The sequence below is a fragment of the Pogoniulus pusillus genome, chromosome 28, assembly GCF_015220805.1.
Source record: "Pogoniulus pusillus isolate bPogPus1 chromosome 28, bPogPus1.pri, whole genome shotgun sequence".
NCBI classification, from domain to species: Eukaryota; Metazoa; Chordata; class Aves; order Piciformes; family Lybiidae; genus Pogoniulus; species Pogoniulus pusillus.
Genome location: NC_087291.1, coordinates 12,127,150 through 12,149,470, shown reverse-complemented (window position 1 = coordinate 12,149,470; position 22,321 = coordinate 12,127,150). Strand labels below are relative to the sequence as shown.

Below are 22,321 nucleotides of genomic sequence, written 5' to 3'. Positions count from 1 at the left end.
AAGAAGCTAGAGGGACATGTGCCTATAGATGGAAATTAATCAATTTCCTCCTCCCTCCATTTGGTGAAAGACTTAAAAGTCAATGATATCTGGTGTTATCAAAGCCCTTCTTCAACTTGTGGCTCATCTTCTGAGTCCCTTCTTTCTCTCCTGAGGACAGCCTAGGTTGGCAGTGATCTCTGGGGATTATCTAGTCACTGTTTCCCATCAAATGCAAGTCTGGGATTAGGCTATCCAGTGCCCTATCAAGGCGAGTCAAATGTTTCCAGTGAGGGAGGTACAAGCACTTGGCAATTTCTTTCAGTGTTTAATTGGATTCCATAGCATTTTTCTTATATTCAGATGGGATTTCACCTGCAACAGCTTGAGCTGTTGCCCTGTTGCTGTGCATCCCCCATATTCTAACCACCTCTAGGTATTCCAAGACTGAACAGATCTCAAGTCTTCTTTCTCCTGGGTTGAACAACCTAAATTCCTCCAACCCTTTGACCTTCATGGTGGCATCCTTGCTGGAATACTCTTGTTTTTAATGTCTTCCTTGAACTGAGTGGACCAAAATAGAACATAGTATTTCCAGGTGTGGCCCAGCAACTGCTGACCATGTGGAAAAATGACCCTTTCAATCTACTGGCTGTACTATACTTTTGTTTTCACCAGTGCAGGACATCATTCATCTTCAGTGCTGTCAGAGCATTCTGCAGGCTCCAGGTCTGCTTGCTGCCCACCAGGACCCCCAGGTGGTGTTCAGCCAATGCAGGCAAATCCCAGTATTTAGTGCTGTTTGGGATTACTCCATCCTAGACAAGGGATTTATCTCATTAAATTTCCTAATTCCTTTCACCTTTTTATGTTGACTCTTTCCTTTTCAATTCTAACTTCCCTCTCTTCCCTGATTAAAATTCTGTGCTCTTTGTAAATGCCCTTAAATTAGCCTCATACTTGTGGCTTTAAAGGTAGACCAAGACCCTCATTTTCATTATGTGAAGTCTCTCAGGTTCAGTCTACAGAGAAGTCAGGCCAAATCAAGCTGTAGCTAACATGCTTTCTTAAAGAAGTCCCATATCCAAGTTCCAGGCATGCACCTTTTGCTTGCCAATTGTCACAAAATGGAATTTACCCACCTGAGCTCCGGGAGGCCCATGCATGCCAGATGAGAGCATCACTGTGTCCCCAGGGGCATTACAGGTACAGTCAACAAAATTGCCACACAGCTCCTTTCTTGTAAAAAACTTCCCTTTATTCTTCACCAATTGCTAATCCTTGAAGTGAAAACACAGCAACATTCCCTGCACAGGTGCATTTATGTATCCTCACTCTTTACAGTTTTCATCACTTTAAACAAAAACTTTCAGTCTAGCAAATAGTACAAAATTAATAGTATTTTTCCCTCTGAGGATGGTCCTGATTCCTCTAAGTTGAAGAAGACTGGCATGTTCAAAACACCAAGTATTCATCCAACAACTGGAGAATTTTTACTTTTTCCCTTCTAATGCAGCAAGTGATGCTTTTGGTTATGTCATTCCCATTGATTTCATAAGACAGTAGCAAATCTGAGTGAAAACAGCACAGTTAAAGGAAGCTATTTTCTAACTATGGTCTTAATTGGAGGCCTAAGTGAAATCTCACATGAATTTGCACATGAGGCTTCCCATCTAATTCACTGTGACCAGGTTCAGCATGAACAATATTAAGCAGTTTTTAGGTTTATGAAATAATTCATAAGCAAAATCCCAGTGTGCTCTGCATCTTTACCTGAAAAATAACTATTCTCACTCAAAATACTGTAAGTAATATTGGTCTTCCCTTCATTACACTTTGACAAACTTGGAATATTTTTGACCAAACCAAAAGTGACCTAATTCTGCTGAAACACACATTTCACAGTTGGCCTGAGATATCTGAAACAGCTGTATCATTGAATAAAACTGCCACGAAATGGACACTATTGTGGGGCACCCATGAGTCAAAAAGATTTACAGTAATGTCACGACAAGTTCAGAATTCAGATGAGTCCCTTCAGAAATTTAACTGCTACTGAATTCCTTCAGATAACACTTCCTAAAATGGTGTAAAAAAGCAGTTTGACAGTTGGCTTCCCAGTGCTTTTAGTCCCTTCCTACCCTCTTTCTTACTCCTCAGAATCTTGAGCTTTCTGAAGAGCAATGTCATCTAAGCCAGTCTCACTTTCCTGGGGACTTTCAGGGTTCACAGATAGTGCTTCCACCTCTTTGGTACATTCAGGTTCTTCCTTTTGGTCAGCAGCATGATTTGGGTCCACTTCTTTGGTAGCATTTGGACCAGGATCTGACTGTTCTTCCCTTGTAGAACCACCCTCTGCTAGTTGTGCCTCTTCTAAACAAAGGAGAAATTGCATCATTGGTAAAAACTCATCTGCAAGCAGACATTTTTGCTACTGAGAGTAATAAACACTAGGAAACTGAATCAGTTACAAAAATGATTAATTGAACCAAGCTTCAGCAAAAAAGGCTCAAAAGAGGAGTTCTAAGTTGGTGTAAGATTACTCTGAAACTAACCCTAGACAAAGCTCTCATTAATTTATCTTCAGCTTGCTTATTACCCAACTTGTCCCAACACCTTCGATGAAAGGTGGAATAGACCCCAGACAAAAGTACACAGCATTTGGAATCTGGCAGACCAGAATTCCAACCCACACAGGTGTGCTACTGTGTTACAAACAGGTTTTTTACAACCTCTGCTGTAACCTGTTCCTCTTACAACTGAATTATAAATTCTAACCTTTCTTTTGCCTTTTTTCTTGTTTCCTTTTTTCTTTGGCAGCTTCTAGTTCTTGTTTCTCATGAATTTCCTTCAGGGTCTTGCAGACTTTTTTGTGGGTAAACCAGTGTATTTTCTGGCAGTTCTGGTCGCAGTACATCACCTGAAAATTACCAGAGCTATCAATTGATCTTCTAAAGTAAATACACAGCACTACTGCATTTACTAGTGTGCAAAATTAAATCTTTCCTATATAAAGCATTTTCTGGTATTATAAAGTGATTTGTAAGGTCATACAGAGTGATTCTAACTTATATCTATAAAACCCAGTTGGTTAATGATGAACATACAGAAATCTTACTCTCGTTCTTAAAAACAGACACTTAGAAATCCAAGAGCTCCTACTTGAATTTCAGGCATCTCTCCCAGAAGCTGACAGTTTGCACACTTTCAGTGTAGGCATGCATGCCATTCCTCCTGAGTCTACAGAGCAAACAGTGAAGCATTCAAAATCTTCAGCACCTCAGTGGCATTGTATTTTGTGATTCAGTAGAGCTATTTATGGATTCTTACCATTTTACATACTGAACACCTTTTGCCTGCTCCTTTTCCTCCACAGGTTGTACAGAATTCAGCATCCACAAAACCCACTTGGCCAGTAATAGCTTGTGTAAGTACAGAAAAAGCTGTAGGATCAGAACCCTGCAAGGTATGACAAGAGGTGGCAATGAGATTAAAACCTAACATTGTCATGAAGAGGGACTTGCAAGAGCAAAGCAAAACAAGCAATGCAAGCTTCCAGCCAGCCAGATGCAGTCTCACTGCAAATGTCATAACAGTGAGAACAGAAAACTAAATCAATTGTTTGAAATTAGAGAAAAGCAGATTTAGATTGGATGTTAGGAAAAAAGTTCTTTACAATAAGGGTGGTTGAGCACTGGAACAGGTTGCCCAGAAAAGTGGTTGAGGCCCCATCCCTGGAGATATTCAAGGTGAGCCTTGATGAGGCTCTGGGGGACCTAATCTAGTTGAGGATGTCCCTGCTGACTGCACAGGGATTGGACAAGATGACCTTTAGAGGTCCCTTCCAACATGGGTGATTCTATGATTCTAACATGTACAACTTAACAATTATAGTTAGATCTACTTTTGCATATAAAATTAACTTAGTCCTTTAGATTCTGTAGAAGGGAGGATAAAAATTACCATTTTTCTACTCTGCAGATTATTAATAATGCTATTAATGAACTCAGTGTTCTTGACACACTGTCACCTGCTTGTAGATCATATGTAGGAGGTTACTGCAGATCAGTCTCTGTACTAATGTGTTTTGTATGCACTGTATCACACACACACACACACACACACACATATATGTATGTATTACTCTGCCCAGTGTACTCAGATGCTACAGAACTCAGAATCTTCAAAACAATTATTTGTATACAATTGTTTAGATATTATTTGCAGCACCTTTCCCAGGCACAACAAGCAGTAAGATTTAGTATATTTTACTGGTTAACCAGAAACTGAAAGTGTTCTTTTGGGCAATGATGTAAATATCAGAGAGAAAAATCACCAAGTTGCTCCAGTTCTAAGTAAATCCTTAAACTGTTAAGACTGCCATGGAATATGTGTGCTCATAACTACTATGACTATATTGAGATGCCCAGACTGAATTCAAGCCAACTGTGCATGCCAAAGGTCAAAGGCTTCCAGAGAAATAAGAATTTATAGCATCTCCTCCTTTCCTGATCTTTGTAAGGTATAGAAATCCAACGTAACAAACTGTTTCTTTATAGGCAGAAAAGACTGCAAGCTCTTCTAAGTAAAAAAAGGGACAGAAAGGAAAATGTTTGCTCTAAAACAGGTCTTAAATGCATCATGACAGCTTATGTTTTCACACTGAGCTTAGACAAACAGTAGGGATTGCATTAAGCCTCAGGACTTTTTAGTAGACTTGGAGCCACTTAAAATGAAGACTATTTTTAACTCATTCAGCATAATCCAAACATGTCACAAAATTGTTCCACTTCCCCTGTGTCAGTGCATACAACATCCAGTTCTCAGAGACCTGGAAGAATATTCTTAAAAAAGAATGGTACTATTAATTACCTCATCATAAATCTTACTATCATGAAGAGTGTTAGCAAAGGCACAAGAGGAAAAATGAAGTTAGTTTTCTGCTTGTAACTCTGATTTCCTAATTTAGATATACAATGCTCTACATGACATTATCTTGCTTCTCCCTGTGATTAAAGCAGATCCACAGAATGCTTTTTTGCTTTTCTACCCTCATGTGATGATTTGGGTTACTAACTCTTCATGTGCAGTAGAAATTGTGAATGCATTAAGCCTAGGAAATGATTCCATCTTAAACTGAACTTCGGCATTGTGAAAAAAAAGAGTCCAAAATGAGTTTCATCTGTTTCTGAATCACCAATTTGTAGAAGTGAATTGGCAAAGGAAAACTGAACAGACATCCCAAAGTGGGAAAAAAAAGAAAGCTCTGCCACAGAAACAAATTGTTTGCATTTTCTTTAAAAACTGTGATATTTAAAGGTTCATTATGGGCACAGGAAAAAAACTACTGAAGTAGTTCAGAATACCTTCCTGCAATAAAATAAAACAGTAGTTTGTCAGAGAGTTCAGTTTTGCCTACTGTAACACACTTCAGAAGCTGAGAAACATTAAGATGACTTAGTTTAAAGTGACTTTGCTCTGCCAGTTGTTTAGGAAGCATTTTGTTAATAGGAAAAGCTTACTATTTCAACAGGGGCAATACTTCTGACGAGCTGCTGCAGCAATGTAGCTTCACAGTAAGGGAACTTTCGGATGCTTTCTCGAATTAGCTTCTCTTGGTATACAGGGAAACCATCTTTCTCTCTCCCCTTTAAGAGGCTAAAATATTAAAAATCAAAATAAGAAATCACACAGTAAGTGTTCAAGAACAAATACACAGCATGCTGGACTCTGTTTTGAAGACTCTGTCCTCTTTCAAATTACAGAGAAGAATTAAGATTCAAAATAATCAGGCAACTTAATAAATAAAAGTGTTAAAATGCAAAGAAAGGTATTTTCATTCTATTGTACAATCATTTTGAAGTACCAAATTGCTAAATTTTGAAACCACTATTTACTAATTCAACCACACAGAGAAAAAGAATTATCTACAGACAGACTGGCAGAATACAGACAGACCAGTAGATATACAGACAGACCTGTAAAATCATCTACAGGTATCAGACTGCAGCAGCAAAATGCTTTCTTGTGTATAAAACTGAGCATTGTAAAAATAAACACCAAAGTATACACAATACTTAAAAATATAAACTCTGCTTTACTTGTTTATAATAAGATGTTACAGCCCTGATGTCTCTAGCTGGTTAGCTCCTACTTTTTTAATATGGGTCACTAATTTCAGTAAGTGAAAGATTATTTCAGAATTTATTTTCAGTATCACATAGAAATCCACAGTTGCCTGTGAGGAAAATCATCCTTCAAAAAGTCAAGCCGCTTTGGTGTTTAAGTTTTTTAACTCTGAGTGGGTTCTGAAGAGTTAAGAGATTGAAGAGTCCAAGTCTCATTCAGAGCCAGTGGGATCTGCAGTTCTCAGATGCCTAAGTGTTTTTGGGAATAAAAACTCTCACTGTGCTTGACTGTTGGAGAGCAAAATGTCAAGAGAAATGTTCCCAGACGACCCATATTGGACACAGAAAAATTCTGTTTCCAAGTTTATTACTCCTATGTTGCTCTCTGCTGCTGTACATAGGACTGCCAAGCTCTAACAAGTTCCAGTAGGGAACTGAAGCTCTAGGATTGCTTCCTTCGTACCCCAGGAAAGGACATTGTCACTTCAGGCAGAAAAAAGAACATTAGTGCCACCCTAAAGTGACTGTAGCTGAGATTATTTCAACATTTACTTGGCATAGCTTTTATTCAAGACAATCCAACTACAATTGTTATCTTCTGCCCTCTGTAAGATGGTTCAGATCTCTGTAGAAATACTTACCTCTTGATCAATCCATCTAGTTTATCCTCTCGCTCTTTTAAGAATGTAATGCACTTCTGGAAGATGCAGCTGATGTAGTGCATCTTCATAGCAAGGACTTCATTCATATCTTTCTGCTTCATACATTTCTCACAAATGAGATCCAGAACCCTGTAACATTTCTGCAGTGCTTCCACTTCAGCCAACAGAGGGTTCTCTTTTACCAGCAACACAATCTATGAGAAAGATTGAAGAAAATGTAACCCAATCAGAGATTGATGTTTTTAAACTTGTGCATTAAAGGTTACACAGCTCATTGTAGCTACACTTCAAAGGTATTTTCTCTCCTTCCACCTTACAAAGCCTTCCCCTTCTTTTTTCAGTCATTATTTAGTATATTGCAATTCACAATTCCCATAAAACAAACATTTACAGTTAAGACTGGTTTTAAAAATAGCAAGGATTTTGTTCAGAATAAGAACCTGAAGAAGCAAAACCATCTCAAAGGAAACAGTTACAGAAACCACCATACACTGTCCTGAAATCTCTCCCCTTTTGAATGCCTAAAATAAATTGGACTTGTCTGATTTAAGCAGTTTGGAGGGACACATCAACCTCACATAATCTTGGAGTACTTCAGGCAGACTACTGAATCACTGGATTGACCATTTTAAGAGGAAACTTTATACACTACTCACTAAATCAGCTGTATTACAGATTCTATGTACCACAGATACTAGGTTGGCAACTCAACAAACTCCTACCTTTGAATGGCAAGCCCAAGGAACTTGTGTTTGAATTTAAGTGTATTTATGTCTCTGAACTATACTGGAGAATAAAAGACATTATTTTCAGCAAATACTAGGAAGTAAACATCTCTTTCACACACTTTCAGAGAGAGCAGCAGCAATGGATGTTACTGTGGTGAACCAATGCTGTAGGTTAAGAAGATAACGTGCCGAGAGAAGCATCAAGAGAAGACTGAGATTTTGTTAAGGTACAAATTATTTTGAGCTTCTGTTTCAAATGGGGTTAGGAAAAAAAACAAAGCCAAAATGAAAGTTACTTATGGTTACTGATGTTAAAAATAAGAATCTTGCCACTTAAAAAGTGTTAGGTCAAGATTCTGGTTTATATAAATGCTGAAATAGCTTCATTTTTAAGTCACGTTTAAATGTTGAGCCTGACTCTTTCTAATTTTCAAAGGCATCTGAAATAGTGGATAATGCTTTTGGTCTTAGATGGACTCTCAGAAAAGGTGAATGCTTTCTGACATACAAAACAATTCCCATGCAAAAAAAAATCACAACTTAAGTATTACTCCACCTTTACAGGATGCATGTTTGTAGTAGTAATAATTTTATGAAGAGGCCCAGCTAATTTCACAGGCAGTTTTGGTTCTTTGTCTAGGCCTTGTGGTTTAGTGTAGTAGTCCAGCCTTTCACGTGGAAAGAAGTTGTTGATGACGGTCACACAGTCATGTTGACCTGAATGGAGAGAATTGGAAGAAAACCCAAATAAGAATGAAACAAAATAATAATAAAAAGAACACCAAACCCCACTAACAAAAAAAACCCCACCAAACCCCCAAACAAAAATCCCCAATGCAAATCTAATATAAACACTCTCTTCACAGAGAGAGTTATTTGCCATTGGAATGGGCTGCCCAGGGAGGTGGTGGAGTCACCATCCCAGGAGGTGTTCAAGAAAAGACTCGATGAGGCACTTGGTGCCATGGTCTAGTTGACTGGATAGGGCTGGGTGCTAACTTGGACTGGGTGATCTTGGAGGTCTCTTCCAATCTGGTTGATTCTATGATTCTATGATTCAAGATAGGTGAGAATTACCCACAAAGTAGCTTAGCCAGATATGCTTTACACTAGCAACAGGCAACTTTTGCCAGTCTTTTGTTTGGAAATGTTCAGTAAAAAATGACTAAAATACTCTCAGCAGGGAATGACTTAATGGAATTTAATTTTGAGAATTTGATCCCACTCCCATATCCTCTTTCCCTGGTAAGACAAGACAAAGAGAGCAGGTATTTATCTGCAAAGATACACTGCACTAGGAGTCTCACGCTGGGGTAAAAGACTTCTTTGAGAGAAGTTCTCTCCACTTTGCACTTTCAAAAATCAGTGATGTCTGCCTTGACACAAGTTTTCAAACCTGAAACAGACACTAGTGTGTTAACATGAAGTGGGAGAAATTACAAGAACAGAATATGCTTAAAATTTACAAAAAAAAAAAAAAGAAAAAAAAAAGACTGTGGTAAAAGTAACAGGATGAGAGAAGTTACACCCCCTTCTTGTTTTCTACATCTGACAGTATGATGGATTATTTGGCTAAAGGGAAAGTAAAATTTAGCTTCTCTAGTTCAAGACCACATTCTTTAAATTGATGGATTTATCTTGGCACCAATCCTATTATCAGTAGAAGACTCAGCCAACCAAAATCCAGCACTTTTAAACTCTCCACTGTTTTAGAAGAGTCTGTTCCAAGCTAATAGAGCACAGCCTAAGACAAATGACAGGGGAAGAAGTATCCTCACTTCCCACACAGACAGATGAATGCATGTTTATTGCACAGAGCATAGAAAGGAACAGGAATGGATTCCAGTGTTCAGACTCACAGAGCAGTGTATCTTGGTATGCCTGAAAATATCTATTCTCCCTTGGTGACATGCCGAGATTTTAAACAATTCTTCAAAGTTATGTTGGAAACAACATATCCCATTTACTAATAACTCAGCATCACATTGGAAAAGAGTCTCCAAATCCAAAGCAGGATTATTAAGAGTGGAATTCTCTGACATATTAAGCTAATAGTTAAGGGTTTTCTGCTTGAAGCTCAAGTGAGCAACAGCAAACTTTTCCTCTTTAAAAAGAACAGAATAGGATAGAAATTGAAACTGCACTAACTCACTATTCAAGGAAGTAAACTTAAATGGCAAGATAGGCTCTTGAATCCAGAACACCTTGCAAGGGAATTCTCATGCAATTAAAGAATATGAGATGGTTGTGTTGAAGTACAGGTCTTAATTTTTGGGTTTTGGGAAGGTCATCTGGACAGCAACAGCCGAGTCATTTAAATTACTCCACTTTTCTCCTTGCCAGAAATACAGAAAAAGTGGCATTGTTTGGGAACATTAATCCAGGAATCTCCCAGGAGTGTCAAGATGGATAAAGAAGAAAAAAAAAAAAGAAGACAAGAAAAGAAGCCTAAGAACAGAAACAGGCCTGGTTGCATGTTTTGCCCAGGATCACCCAGCATACTGGAATGGCAAAATCTTTTACTGTGTTCTAGTCAAGCTCAGGCCAGTAAGTACTGCCTGCCTCAGAACTGGTTCCGAGACCTCCTATTCTCTGAAATGCAGAAGGAGAAGGGCAGGAGGTGACTCACTGCAAGCACACAGTATGCTGGTAGAGAACTCAGATGAGAGCTCCTGACTCCTAGCGTTCATTGCTTCCCACAAAGGCAGCTTCAAGCATGCACTTCGTACTGCACATCAGACACCTCGAATGTTACCAGCTTCCTCTTGCTATTTGAAAAGAGATGACACTGCAAACACCTGCGGCCTCGGAGGAGAGCAGCATCTGTTCTCTCCAATAAGATCAATTGTGCTCTTATGAAACAAAGCATGGCAACAGAGTATGAATTGACTCTCTTGCAGGATGAGATCTGGAAAAAAGCTGAACAACTGCATCATTTCAGAGCAGGTCATTAAATAACATTTTTCCAGTAAAGAGCATCAGAATCTAACTTTTTGTTTCCTCAGGAATTCAGGAGATGATAAGACTTCCACCTTACCCACGAAAGCTGCCATCTGAGCGGCTGTCCTCCCCACAGAGTTGACAACATCAGTCTCTGCTCCAGCCTCTAACATCATCCAGGTGATTTCTTTGTTTCCTGAATTTGGGGGTAAAGTATGAGGAATGAAAGAGAGCAAACCAGAGCTTCTAATTCATTATGCTGCAGAGAAACAAGGAGTGAATTTCTTAAAGACCAGGAACAGCACTGTGGGAAAAGAATGTTCTTAATGACATTATTTTAAGAATGGATTAACAGAAAGGCATGGTGCTGTCTCCTAATTTATGGTGCCAGAGGGTCAAACCAAAGTAAAAACTAAATTGAGGCTGAGTATAACTCTGCTCTCTGTAATTCTCCCCATAGAGCTTATGGGAGTCATATGCACGTAACTACACCAGGGCTTGGTCCCTCTGGATAGCAGTATAGAAGCAAATTCTACTAATCTAGTTTGACAGTTCAACATTTGCTATTCTAAGAAGAAAAACAAACCCAGTACTATTATGAAGCAGGAGCATAGTGAAGAGAACAGATTGTTCCTTTCTCCACAGCGGGAACTGGGTGTTCAGACTGGGCTAAATACCAAGTAAAATGAAGCTAAAATTTGATGGGAAGATTAGATGATTTAATTGGTGCCCTTCAGAGACTAATAAGGACACTTGTCACCACTCATGCTGGTTCTGCTTTCAAAGGTATTCTTACTTTGTCAGGTTTTGTGCCTATGCTAAGTACAGAAAAGTGAATATAAAAAAAAGGAGGTGGTGGATGGAAATGACTGTTTCTGATTTAAAAACAAAAGCATTGCGTCAGTAGTGCTTGTGTACCTTTTGCACTCACAGATAACAGACCTTAAAGTCAACATTCAGAAGCACTCACACCCAGGATGACAGGTTAAAAGCTTAGCTGTGAGAAAATGGTAAAAATCCAGCATTTTCCATAAAGCTGCAGTGATTTAACAACCTCTAGAAGTTTGTTCCCATCTATCATGGTAAAAATCCAGCATTTTCCATAACACTGCAGTAATTTACCAACCTCTAGAAGCTTGTTCCCATCTATCTGCTCAGTGGCACTGAGGAGTGAAATTTCTCAAATCCTTTTACCAAAGTTTTAGCAGAAAAAAAAAATCTGGTGATCCAGTTAAGGTTCCTATGCACACACATGCCTTTCTTTTTCCATACTTATGATAAAAGAACATAGAGTTTAAACTCTACCTGTTAAGATGCAAGCAGCCTATTAAAGAAGATACTTAACCTAATATACCTGGAACCTAATCTTTTCCCCTGAAGAAATTTTTTTTTATATTGTCAAGGGTTAACCCTCCTGGGGGTGACCTGAACCTGACCCCAGGTCCTCCTGACTCCTCCCTGGGGGTGGTCTGAACCTGACTCCAGGTGTAGTGGTTAGCCCACTTCCCATCTAGACCCCCTATAGAAAGAGGACTTCCTGTTTCTCTTTCTGTCTTTGCCTTCCCTGCCTGCCTGATAGCACCACCCTTGTTCCTGCTGCTCCTGTTTTGCCACATGGCCACCCTACCAAGTGGTGGACAACTCCTTCCAGAATCTATCTCCATCCATCATCATCAATCTGGGTGTATATATATTTTTGTATCTTGTTTCCCTTACTGTTGTAAATCCCCTACCTTAAATACCTTTATTTATTGTTAAAGTTTTTTAACTTCCAAATCGAAGCTGGACTATCTTTTGGGTGTTTTACCCCTTTTTTTCCTCTCCACATCTAATTCCTTTCTTTCCAAAAGGGGCAGAGGGGAGAGCATCCTATTATGTTAGGTATTTGAGTCTCTGGGAAGCTTAAATCAGACCAATACATATGTAGTGTCTTTTTCTAACTCAAGGAAACATTTCATTCACCAGGGCAAAAGAATATCAAGATGAAAGCTGCAAACCACACTCATGAGAAAAAAAAACAAACCAAAAACAAAAAGGAAAAAGGAGGGCAAAAATCAGTGTCAGAAAACACATTTTTAAAACCTACAAACGATAAAACCCCACAAGATAACTGCAAAACTAACACAGGAGACAAGCAAAATCTGAAAACTGATTTGACAAGCCTCAAATACTACTACAAGCTACTGATTTGTAGTCCCAAAACAGGCAGTTTGGTGCAGCACCTTTTTCAGTGCACAGCATAATTAAATGGAAAGTATTCCGCTGCACAATAACACTGTCACAGGAGACTGTCCTGTTTGTTAGAGATCTCAGAATTCAAAGTAGAGACAGACTATATGTCAAAATGCTGCTGCAAAAATCCATTTTTATATGAAAAAGGAACCCAAGCCTGAACAACAGTTCCACTGTCCTCATGATTCTACTGGTCTTGTCATATTCATGTGGTTCAGAGAAGTAACAGTAAACCCAAACAATAAAAATATGTCAGTATTTTTCTCTAGATCATTGATTTAGGGCAAATTGCACCCACCAATGCTATGAAAAAAATCAGTGAGCTACGTTTAGTGCAGTTACCTGAAAGCCCAGCAAACATCAAGGCAGTATATCCGTGCTCGTGTTCATTGCAGTTGACATCAGCTCCGTGTCGCAGGAGCAGCCTGCACATGTCTACTTTCCCTTTGTAGGCTGCATGCATCAGAGGGGTCATGCCATGCTAACAAAATAAAGAGGACAGAAGTAACATATCAACAAAAAAAAAAAAAAATCAGTTATATCTCCTTATACTAACGATAGCATGTTCAGTGTAACTATCAAAACCTTGCATAATATTTAAGTACGCAACAACAACAAAATACCTCATGAAATCTTCATGAAGCAAAATGGTTACCAAAATGCAGCAGAATTTCAATTTCCACATCACTTTTCTGATTGTGCTGTGCTATACATTTGAAAGCAGACCAGTGCTGAATAATTGGAAACTATTTATCACTAATCTGTCGTTTGTCTTTAATGGTAAAGACAACTAATGCAGGACAAAGCTTGGGTTGGAGAATTTGCTACGTTTCTAAGTTGCTTCCTTTCTCTTTTGCATTATATGCTAAGCAACAAGAAAATCAGGAATAGGCTCTTGCTGGTTTTACCATTACAAAGATTTGGAGTTTCTGAAACCCATCTTGCTTGGTATGTCATGATAACTGGTAATTGTGCTATCCTCCTCCTTATCCATCCTTTCTGGTACTGAGTCTGTGATCTCAGACAGAGCTCTGAAAGCCCTTTGTAAAGATGCACAGCTCTAACGAGACTTTAACAACCGCAGTCTCAAACCTTGTCTTTTACTAATCTGTACCAGTACCAAAAGGTTTAGCTTCAGCAAGGGAGGCACTGAGCTCTTATTAAAGCTGTACTGGTGTAATTACACATGCAAACCTGGGCAAAACCTAGCAGAAACTTTCAGAAGTAGAGTAACTTGTTAGTGCAGGCTCTCTCCTCCTCCAAGGGCAGGGAGAATCACATTTGTGTGTGAGAAAATTGCATGACATTCTAATTTGAGAATTTGATACACTTTTTCCAGTATGCTGTTTATTTCCACTTAACACCCAGGCAGGATTCACATGATCTGCCAAAACACAGTAACTGCCCAAGAACATTCTCCAGCTCTGAATAGAAGGGAGCATGCTTTAGCTTATCCCTGAAGGAAATGACATTCTCTTTTTTTACAGGTTAAGGCAGCACTCCTGTACACCACTACTGCAGCTCTATAATTGCATGGTAATGTGACACCCTCAAATAATGTGGTTGTCACTTTGAGCCTTAATACATTTCTCTTTTTTTTTCTTTTCAATTGGATAGGAAAAAAAGTAAGTTAAATTGATCAATATCATTTCAAAAAAACTAAAGGAAAAGTGAGAAAGTTGAAATTATAATGCTCAAAACTGTTACTATATTTTCCTTGTTCCTCAGCCTAACTGAAAATAATGAAAAATGATTACTTGCAGAATAGATCTTATGAAGAGTGACTGAAGGAGCTGGAGCTGTTCAGTTTGAGGAAGAAGAGGCTAAGAGGAGACCTCATTGCTGTCTACAACTGCCTGAAAGGACATTGTATAGAGGTTGGTGCTGGTCTCTTCTCACTGGTAATTAGCACTAGAACAAGACAGAATGGCCTCAAACTGCAACAGGGTAGGATTAGACTGGACAGCAGGAAAGAAAAATCACAGAAAGAATAGTCAGACACTGGAACAGGCTGCCCAGGCATGTGCTTGAGTCACCATCCTTGGATGTGTTTAAAGGTCATTTAGATGTGGTGTTTGGGGATACGGTTTAGGGGTGAATTTTGTAGAGCAGAGTTAATGGTTGGACTTGGTGATCTTTTTCAACCTGAATGACTCTGTGACCTGATTTTGGAAACCCAAAATACACTGTGTAAACTGTAACATAAATTGCCACTAAAGGAAAATCTGAAGAGATCACTTCAAAAAACATGAAATGAATTTGTGATTGTTTTAGCTAGGTTTTATTTGTGATCCTATAAAGGTAAGTAAAGGCTTTGCATCCTAGTGTATAATGTTATATTTATGTTGACAGCAACTTGTAAGGGCCAGTCCCAGTTTGGAATCAGTCAGAGATTTGCCTCCTTTAGCAGTGCATTAAAGTTCTGCTGCACAGGGGTATGAACACAGTGAGGTTTATGACTGAAGAAAGAACTTTAAGAAAACAATGACTTTAAGTATCTTGGATACCAGCTGTTTCAATTGAAAAATCTGTCTGGAGATTATAGGACAAAAGAAAAGTATTTGTGTATTTTGGTCATTGTCTCCTCCTCCTCCTTGAAAACCTTTTTAAAGGCCTTTGATTGAATTTTGGAAGTCTCAGGCTGCAGTGTGCATCAAAAAAATCATACCAAGCAGAAAACATGAGGATAGTTATTAGAAAATTGGCCTAATGTCAGCCTTCCACATTCACAGCAAACAGAAAAGGGACAGGCTAGACAAAAGCTAACCGAGAAAAGCTTGGAATCCTGTATTATGTCTCTATACAGAAGCTGAACTGACTGTAAATACTTTTCTTAGGCTGAACATCAAGGCCAGGCCCAGCAATGGTCTGTTTTCTGGCAGTTGACAATACAATTTACTTAGAAGATGAAGCTAGCAGTTTATTAACCATACAAGTGAAACATTATTCATTATTCCAGTATGGAACGCAGGGTGAAGAGTCCATTTTCTAGCCATTTCTTCTGACCAAAAATCCAGTCTTTTAACCTCATGCCCTAGGAAAAAAATGAGCAGGTGCCAATTTCTTGTTTACTTGTGTTATGAGAAAAGAGGAATCCAATCAGGCCAAACATTCTCAAGTGCTTTACACTTATCATGCTCACTTCATCCATCTTCTCAGCTGTGGAAACTTGGACAGGATGTGGCAGATGCAGGCTGAAACACACTGGAGCAGCAACCTTAACCTTGGGTTACAACATGACATTGCACGTGCAGCTACCTAAACAGACTGGGAAAGCAGAGGGGCTGTAGAAACCCTAGTTGAACTGCTGTAGACACTTGTATGCTGACAATGCTAAAGCACATCCCTCTCCCAGCTCATTCTGCAAGAAGGAATCCAGCCCACATTAACATGGCAAGAGTGCCTCATACTGTTCTTTAGATTCAGGCAACTATACCAGTTCTATTCATCCAGAAAATTACAAACTAAACACAGACTGAAGGTTTGGCTTTTATTTGTGACAGTATTTGGGAAGTTATTTTAAAAAGAAACAAGTGATGCAAAAAGAGCAGGTGCCACAAGGCACCTTTAAGGCTTCAAAATCAACTCTCCTAAATTAAAAGAAAGAACACTACTGAATTTAGACCAACTCATTACAACTGGTTCAGGTAGGTATTTGGAATTGGACTGTAAAAATGCCTCTGACTTTTAGCAGAAATGGTATTAGTCTAGAAACCAATGACTTCAATTTTCATTGGATGAAAACATTTACAAATTTAATCTTTAAAGCTTTTGAGTAGCATTGCCCTTACCCATCTTAAACCTGCAGCAAGCATGATTTGAAAGGTAGTCAACAGATACATGCATCAATATTTTTAGCTATAGCTAAGTATGAGCTAATTAGGATATGAAATACTGTTCAGTGAATGTTGATCACAGCATAGCTCTCCTTTACAGTCATCCTGCTGAGCTGTTGGTTTCACATATGTAACATATTAGATTCCTCTGATAATCTTTCTGTTCATCTGCAGTGATGAAAAGTTAAAGTCCACATCAATCAGCAACCTGAACTGAAACCAGATAATTCTTAATAGTTGTTGAATTTTCTTTGGTTTGTGTAATTTGAAATTGTATGTAAAAACCACCAAAGGCACAACTTTTTCCTCAGTGAAGGCCAAGGATCTGGGCATTTTCTGGTAGTGCAGGAAATCCACACTGGAATAGCAAGACAGATTAACTGAAGAATCCTCCACTGAACATAATCAGTATGAGTAAAGCTACACATATCTCCTACACTAATAAGCAGGCAGCTGCTGTAATTCCTCCAAAGTATTTCATTCTGTAATTAGCACAGACGTGGACTGGTTCTAAAAGATGTATATTATTACAGAAGTGAACAGCTGAATTACCCAACTAGAGATAAAAGTAATGCTGCTAATGCCAAATGATGGTTCTGCATATAAGGAGATTATGAACGACTTCAAAATTAAATACAGAAAAACTGTGAAGACTTTTCCAGGTCAAGTTCCTCTGCTTGATCTGCAGAAAATGGAGGATTGTAGTACTACAGGACTTCTCTTTAACTACCAATGAGACTGGAAGAAACTTCCACTGCCAAAAAACTAATGTGCTTTCTCCAGATTACCTTTCTGTAATAATCTGCAAGATCTTAGCCACACCCTGCAAATGAATGGAGTCGAAGTCAGCAAACTGCCAACTTGAAGTCACAAAACCATTTACTGTTCTTTTCCCAGGGGAAAGAAAATTCTTAAGCACCTTCTTCCATACTACATTTCCAAATTAGTCACCACTCCATGTAAAATATGACCAAAAAAACCCAAACCAAAACAAAGCAGTGTGCCTTTCAAATACAGGTATTTCTTTTGCCCATCTATTTGTCACAATACTGTGGGGCACTTGATCTTAAATCCCTTTTCAAGTTCCCAGTGTCAAACTAAAGTTTTGTGGAAGAGCTATTTCCTTGTTTTCATAAAGACAGCAATACCTTTAATACCTTTAATTTCTTCAAAATACCTTTAATTTCTTCAACTACCTCATATCCATACAGAAACCTCATAAAAAAAAAAAACAGATTTGGTGAGAAAAGATGATGGGATAGAAATAGGATTGTTTCTGCTGGTTATCTACAGCCTTGGGCATCTGTGAAACTAATCTCAATATTCTGCTTTCAACTGATCTACTGCTCCCAGTAGAGCACTGCATAGGCAGAGGTGAAGGGTGAGTGAGTCTTGGCACATGGGCAGTAAAAGCAAACCAACTTAGAGGAGCCTTTTAATTTTATTTTTTGAATACATGTAACAGCAGAAGCAATGCTGAAACACTGTGTCCAGTTCATGCCCATTATCCCCAAGGAAAACAAATGAAACAACTGGAAAGGATTCAGGAAAAAAACATGATTATAGCTCAGCTGCTGAAGAAACACAACTTTATGCAAGACACTTAATGCATTTGGAAGCTGTTAAAATGTGACCTGGTTCTTGTGTAAAGGTATATAAAGACACACCTAAGCAGTTAGAACACCTGGTCAAACTGAAAATTAAAGCAACACCTTATGTGTTTATTTCTTATAATCAGCAAGTGCAGAATCTAATTCTACTTCTGGATGCTATGGATTGTCCAGCTTGTGGAAATGATTCAATTGTGACTGCAAGTTTGCTTTTCCACAAGAAGAAGAAAGAATTACATTAAATCTGTGCTCATTCTCCAAATTCTCACTTCAAGGAAGAAAACAATTTCTCTTCTTCACTAGTTCAGCAACTACACTAAAAGAAAAGCTTTTCAAGTCCACATAATAAAGTACACTTGCAAAGGTGCTTCCTTCCTTCACAATCTTCCTCCTATCTTCAGGTAGTACTTAAGGATTTTATCTTCTACTTGTCCATCACATTTGCCTCTGCAAAACAAAGTGTGTTTTCTGCTTCTGACCTGGCTGCTCCCTCTCTGAGTATGTTTATAGTTCTGCAAAGACAAGGCTTTGGATGATGAGATGCAGGCATGAGATAGAGACAAGTAGTCTTTACCCATGCTGTCTGCTGCTATTTAAGCAGAGGGATTATAGCTTGATGGAGGTGACAAGAAGTCACGTGTCTTGCTGAGGGTTCATCTTATCTTACACCAAAGTTCATACTGGAACTTGGCAGATAACACGAACAGTGTAGTACTTTAAGTAGCATTAATCTTTACATTTCCTTTAAAAAATAAACAAATAATTAAGAGCTGTTCCAAGGTTCATTATTCAGCTGCAGACTGGAAATATCTGCAGCATAACACTAAATTCCAGGAGTCTGTGTAGCAACTTAATAACAAGATGACCTTCAGACCTAGTGTCTTCCTTGTTAAACCCAGCATAATGCTTGTACAGTTTCACTGTACCTCATCCAAGCAATTGACACGGACATTCTTGCTGCCCAGTAGCCTCCCAGCCTCCTCGGTGTTTCCTTTAATTAAAAACAGAACAAGACACAAAAAGAGAAAAAATGTTGGGTGAGAAAGTGAATACATTGAGAACTAAGAAGAAAAAAAGACCAGTTCCATTCCTAATTAGAATCAAAATCTTTGTAGATTAATCACTTGCAATGCAGATAACCACCAATAAATCAATCACACTTAGTGACGAGGCTTAGAAATGAATAGTAGTGTGTTCTAGAAGCCAAAAGCCAAGAAGTCACAACATCAGAGCAGTCTGAGAGTTTGCACTAGAAGTAAACATCAATTTCTTGTAAGCAGCACATTCAAGAATGGGACACTAATATGTCTGCTCATAACAGCAACAGAACAATTTTGAGAAATTAAATGATTTTAACACATTCTGTACCTTCACCTATTTTGGAGCATCTCATGTTTACAAGAGCTATCTAAATCCTCACAAAAGGAAAATATCCAATTTGAAAGACTTTTCTGATCTGAATAAACTTGCTTTATAATTTACTCACATCTCCTTGCCTGTTTAAGCTTTAAAATAAGCAACATTCCATCTTCCATGTCCATGGAAGTGGAAGGAAGATGCTTTAGCTAATATAGAGGTGGAAAGGACATGGACTGAAGCAGCTTGATCATTGACATTTCAAAAAATTGCCAAATGCATAAGCAGACTAAGCTTGGAGAAAAAAATCTGGGCATGGAAAAATAACTTTATATTTTCAATTTGCAACAAGAATCCTTCCATTTAACACAAGATCTCACTTTATACACAGGCTTTGTGTTTACCTTCATGAAATCACAAAGAGATGTTCTTCTCGCAATTTTTCATCAAAGTACCTTTTGCAACTGCAGTTCTGGATCATTTTATTTCAAGAAAAACCCATTACAAATACTAGAAATAGTTTTTTTCATAAAGTTTTTGGTGTCACTTAACTATACAACAGAGTTTTTTTCCCCTTTAAAAAATATTTGGGGAAAAAAAAACCAGTCACTTTGAATCAGCACACACACTTGACAGCCCCAATGAAAAACAGTGACTGACAGTTAGGACACTGCCAACTAGCCTACTGCTCCAAACAGATCTATATTTTACATGTGAGAAGCTTCTCGGGACCTACAATAGTTTTCTGAAGACTATCTCAGCAAAAGAACAAACATCAGAAAAGTTGAATGGACAGGGCTGGGTGACAGGTTGGACTGGATGATCTTGGAGGTGTCTTCCAACCTGGTTGATTCTATGATTCTAAGGGGTGATCTTCAGCGTAAATTTTAACACAAGTAAAGCAAAGCAAAAATGCATTTACAAATTCCTGTACAACAAAACACTGAAGGATTTCCAAATAAGACACTACACTGATGGAAGTGAGACTTGGCTAAAGCTTAAAGTTGGTGGCAGGCTCTGCATAATGATGCTGTGGTAGAAGTCTAAGAGACGAGAGGGAGAAGTTGAAAAAAAAAAAGAAGCTTCAGACTGAATAAGGAAAAACATTTCCACTATGCATCCAGTCAGGCAGCAAACCAGGTTGCCCAGAGACACTGCTGCCTTCATCCTTGGAGGTTTTCAAGGCCTGATAGGATAAAGCCCTGAGCAATCTTTTTACCTCACAGCTGACCTCCTTTGAGCAGAAGCTTGGCCTAGAGAACTCCTGAGGTGCCTTCCAACCTGAATTATCCCATGACCCTAATCAGAAGCATTAGGTAAGTTAGATAGAGGTGTCTAATTGAAGTGAGTCAATCAGATTCTGACCCACAATAAATTTCCTGCTGACTGCCCCATGCTTTTGTGCTTGACACACAGGAACGTTTTAAGGTAATAGAGAATGAAGCCCCAAAACTATACACAGAATTCTATACGGGTTCAAACTGCTTCAAAACTACATGTAGAAACGCATGGAGCACATCAGGCGTTTTCAGTTTACCTCCAACAAACACCACTAACCATTTTCAAATACCATTTGAAGTATAACCATTTAGACAGGGCTGCGAAATCGGCACTGGTGGACCATGAAACCTAATTGTTACAAGCGTTAAAGCCCCTCAGCAATAAGCATATGCACCACACAACGTGGTGAAACTACACCTTAAACTGCAAAATAAAACCATGGAATGGACAAGAGGTGCACAATATCTGGACAAGATCAAGTTCTGCTCATTAAAGAGCATCCTGTCTGCAAGGACATCCTGCTCTGGCAGAAGCACTCTAAGTCTATGGAGAACTGGATTATCCCCAAGAAAACATCTTTTCTGCAGAGCACAGCAACACAAGCAGCGAGATAAATGTCAGTGTCCATTACTAATATAAATACGCATAGGAAGGATGTAAGCTTTCTTTGGCAGAATTAAACCCTCAGAGTTGGGCCTCCTCAGCCCGAACTGTGCAGCAACGCGCACACCTCCACGCCTGGCAAGCAGCCCTCTCGGGTGACACAGGCCGGGCCCACATAGGGCCGCAACGAGAGAAGCGCACACTCGTTCCCAGGGCAACAGCCACTTTCCCTTTACGGGACGGTGTCCGCCGCCGGAGCCGAGGCGACAGCACGGCGAGTAACGGCCGACAGCACTCCCGCCGTAGGGCCGCAGCCTGCACGTCGCCACCGGCCCGTTGGACCGACACAACACGGCCCAGCCGGCGGCAGGAGAGGGCACAGCGCTGCACACCCTTCGCCAAGAGCAGTGCCGGCGACAAGAAGGTGAAGGTGCCAGGGCCAGGCCCGCCGGAGCAGCACTACCGCCGACAGCCGCCGAGGGGCGAGGGCCAGGCCGGGCTCACCTGCGGCGATCACTCCCAGTAAATCCTTCTCCTCCGGGCTCAGGTCACCTTTCCGTGGGGGAGCCATCACGCCCCCCTGCCTCCCTTAAACGGTAAGGCGAACTTGGGAAGGTACCTCCCGACGAAACAAGCTCAGCCGGGCTGCGGCGACAGCCCAGACCAGAGAGCGCCGCCCAGACACCCCCTCCCCGCGGCGAGCCCAGCAGCACCCACCCCCACCCCGCTCCTCATGGCAACTTCCTCCCTCTGCTCCGCCCTGCCGGGGCCGGGAGCAGGGTAAACCATTCCTGCCCAAGCGTGGGGGAATTGTGTGCCGGCTGTCCCGCTTCGCCGACCTTCCAGCTCGGCGCTGCCGTAGAGAAAGAGATCGTTTCTCCCTTGCCTTTGCTTCGAAGTGAGGCAATGGATTTTGCTTTCTTTCCCCCACGGTTTTCTGACTTCCCTGCGGCTCCTCATCCGTGC

The 22,321-nt window shown here is 39.8% G+C and overlaps 1 protein-coding gene across 1 annotated transcript; it reads right to left on the bottom strand.

The window, feature by feature from the left end:
• Positions 1-1,215: 1,215 nt before the first annotated feature.
• ANKMY2 (ankyrin repeat and MYND domain containing 2) lies at positions 1,216-22,024 on the bottom strand. Its single transcript, XM_064166985.1, has 10 exons — positions 21,860-22,024; positions 19,042-19,106; positions 13,012-13,150; positions 10,535-10,633; positions 8,054-8,214; positions 6,749-6,963; positions 5,502-5,637; positions 3,310-3,438; positions 2,758-2,899; positions 1,216-2,352 (listed from the first exon to the last, which is right to left on the bottom strand). Exons 1-10 carry the CDS (start codon positions 21,924-21,926, stop codon positions 2,129-2,131), a joined length of 1,377 nt encoding a protein of 458 aa, XP_064023055.1. The 5' UTR covers positions 21,927-22,024; the 3' UTR covers positions 1,216-2,128.
• Positions 22,025-22,321: the final 297 nt, after the last annotated feature.

Excerpts from the sequence above, each read along its gene's own strand:
- ANKMY2 (XM_064166985.1), bottom strand. The coding sequence starts at position 21,926 with ATGGCTCCCCCACGGAAAGGTGACCTGAGCCCGGAGGAGAAGGATTTA. Across the intron at positions 13,151-19,041 it reads GTGTCAATTGCTTGGATGAG|CATGGCATGACCCCTCTGAT; the intron begins GTACAGTGAAAC and ends TTATTTTGTTAG. Across the intron at positions 8,215-10,534 it reads TCAGATGGCAGCTTTCGTGG|GTCAACATGACTGTGTGACC; the intron begins GTAAGGTGGAAG and ends CTCTCCATTCAG.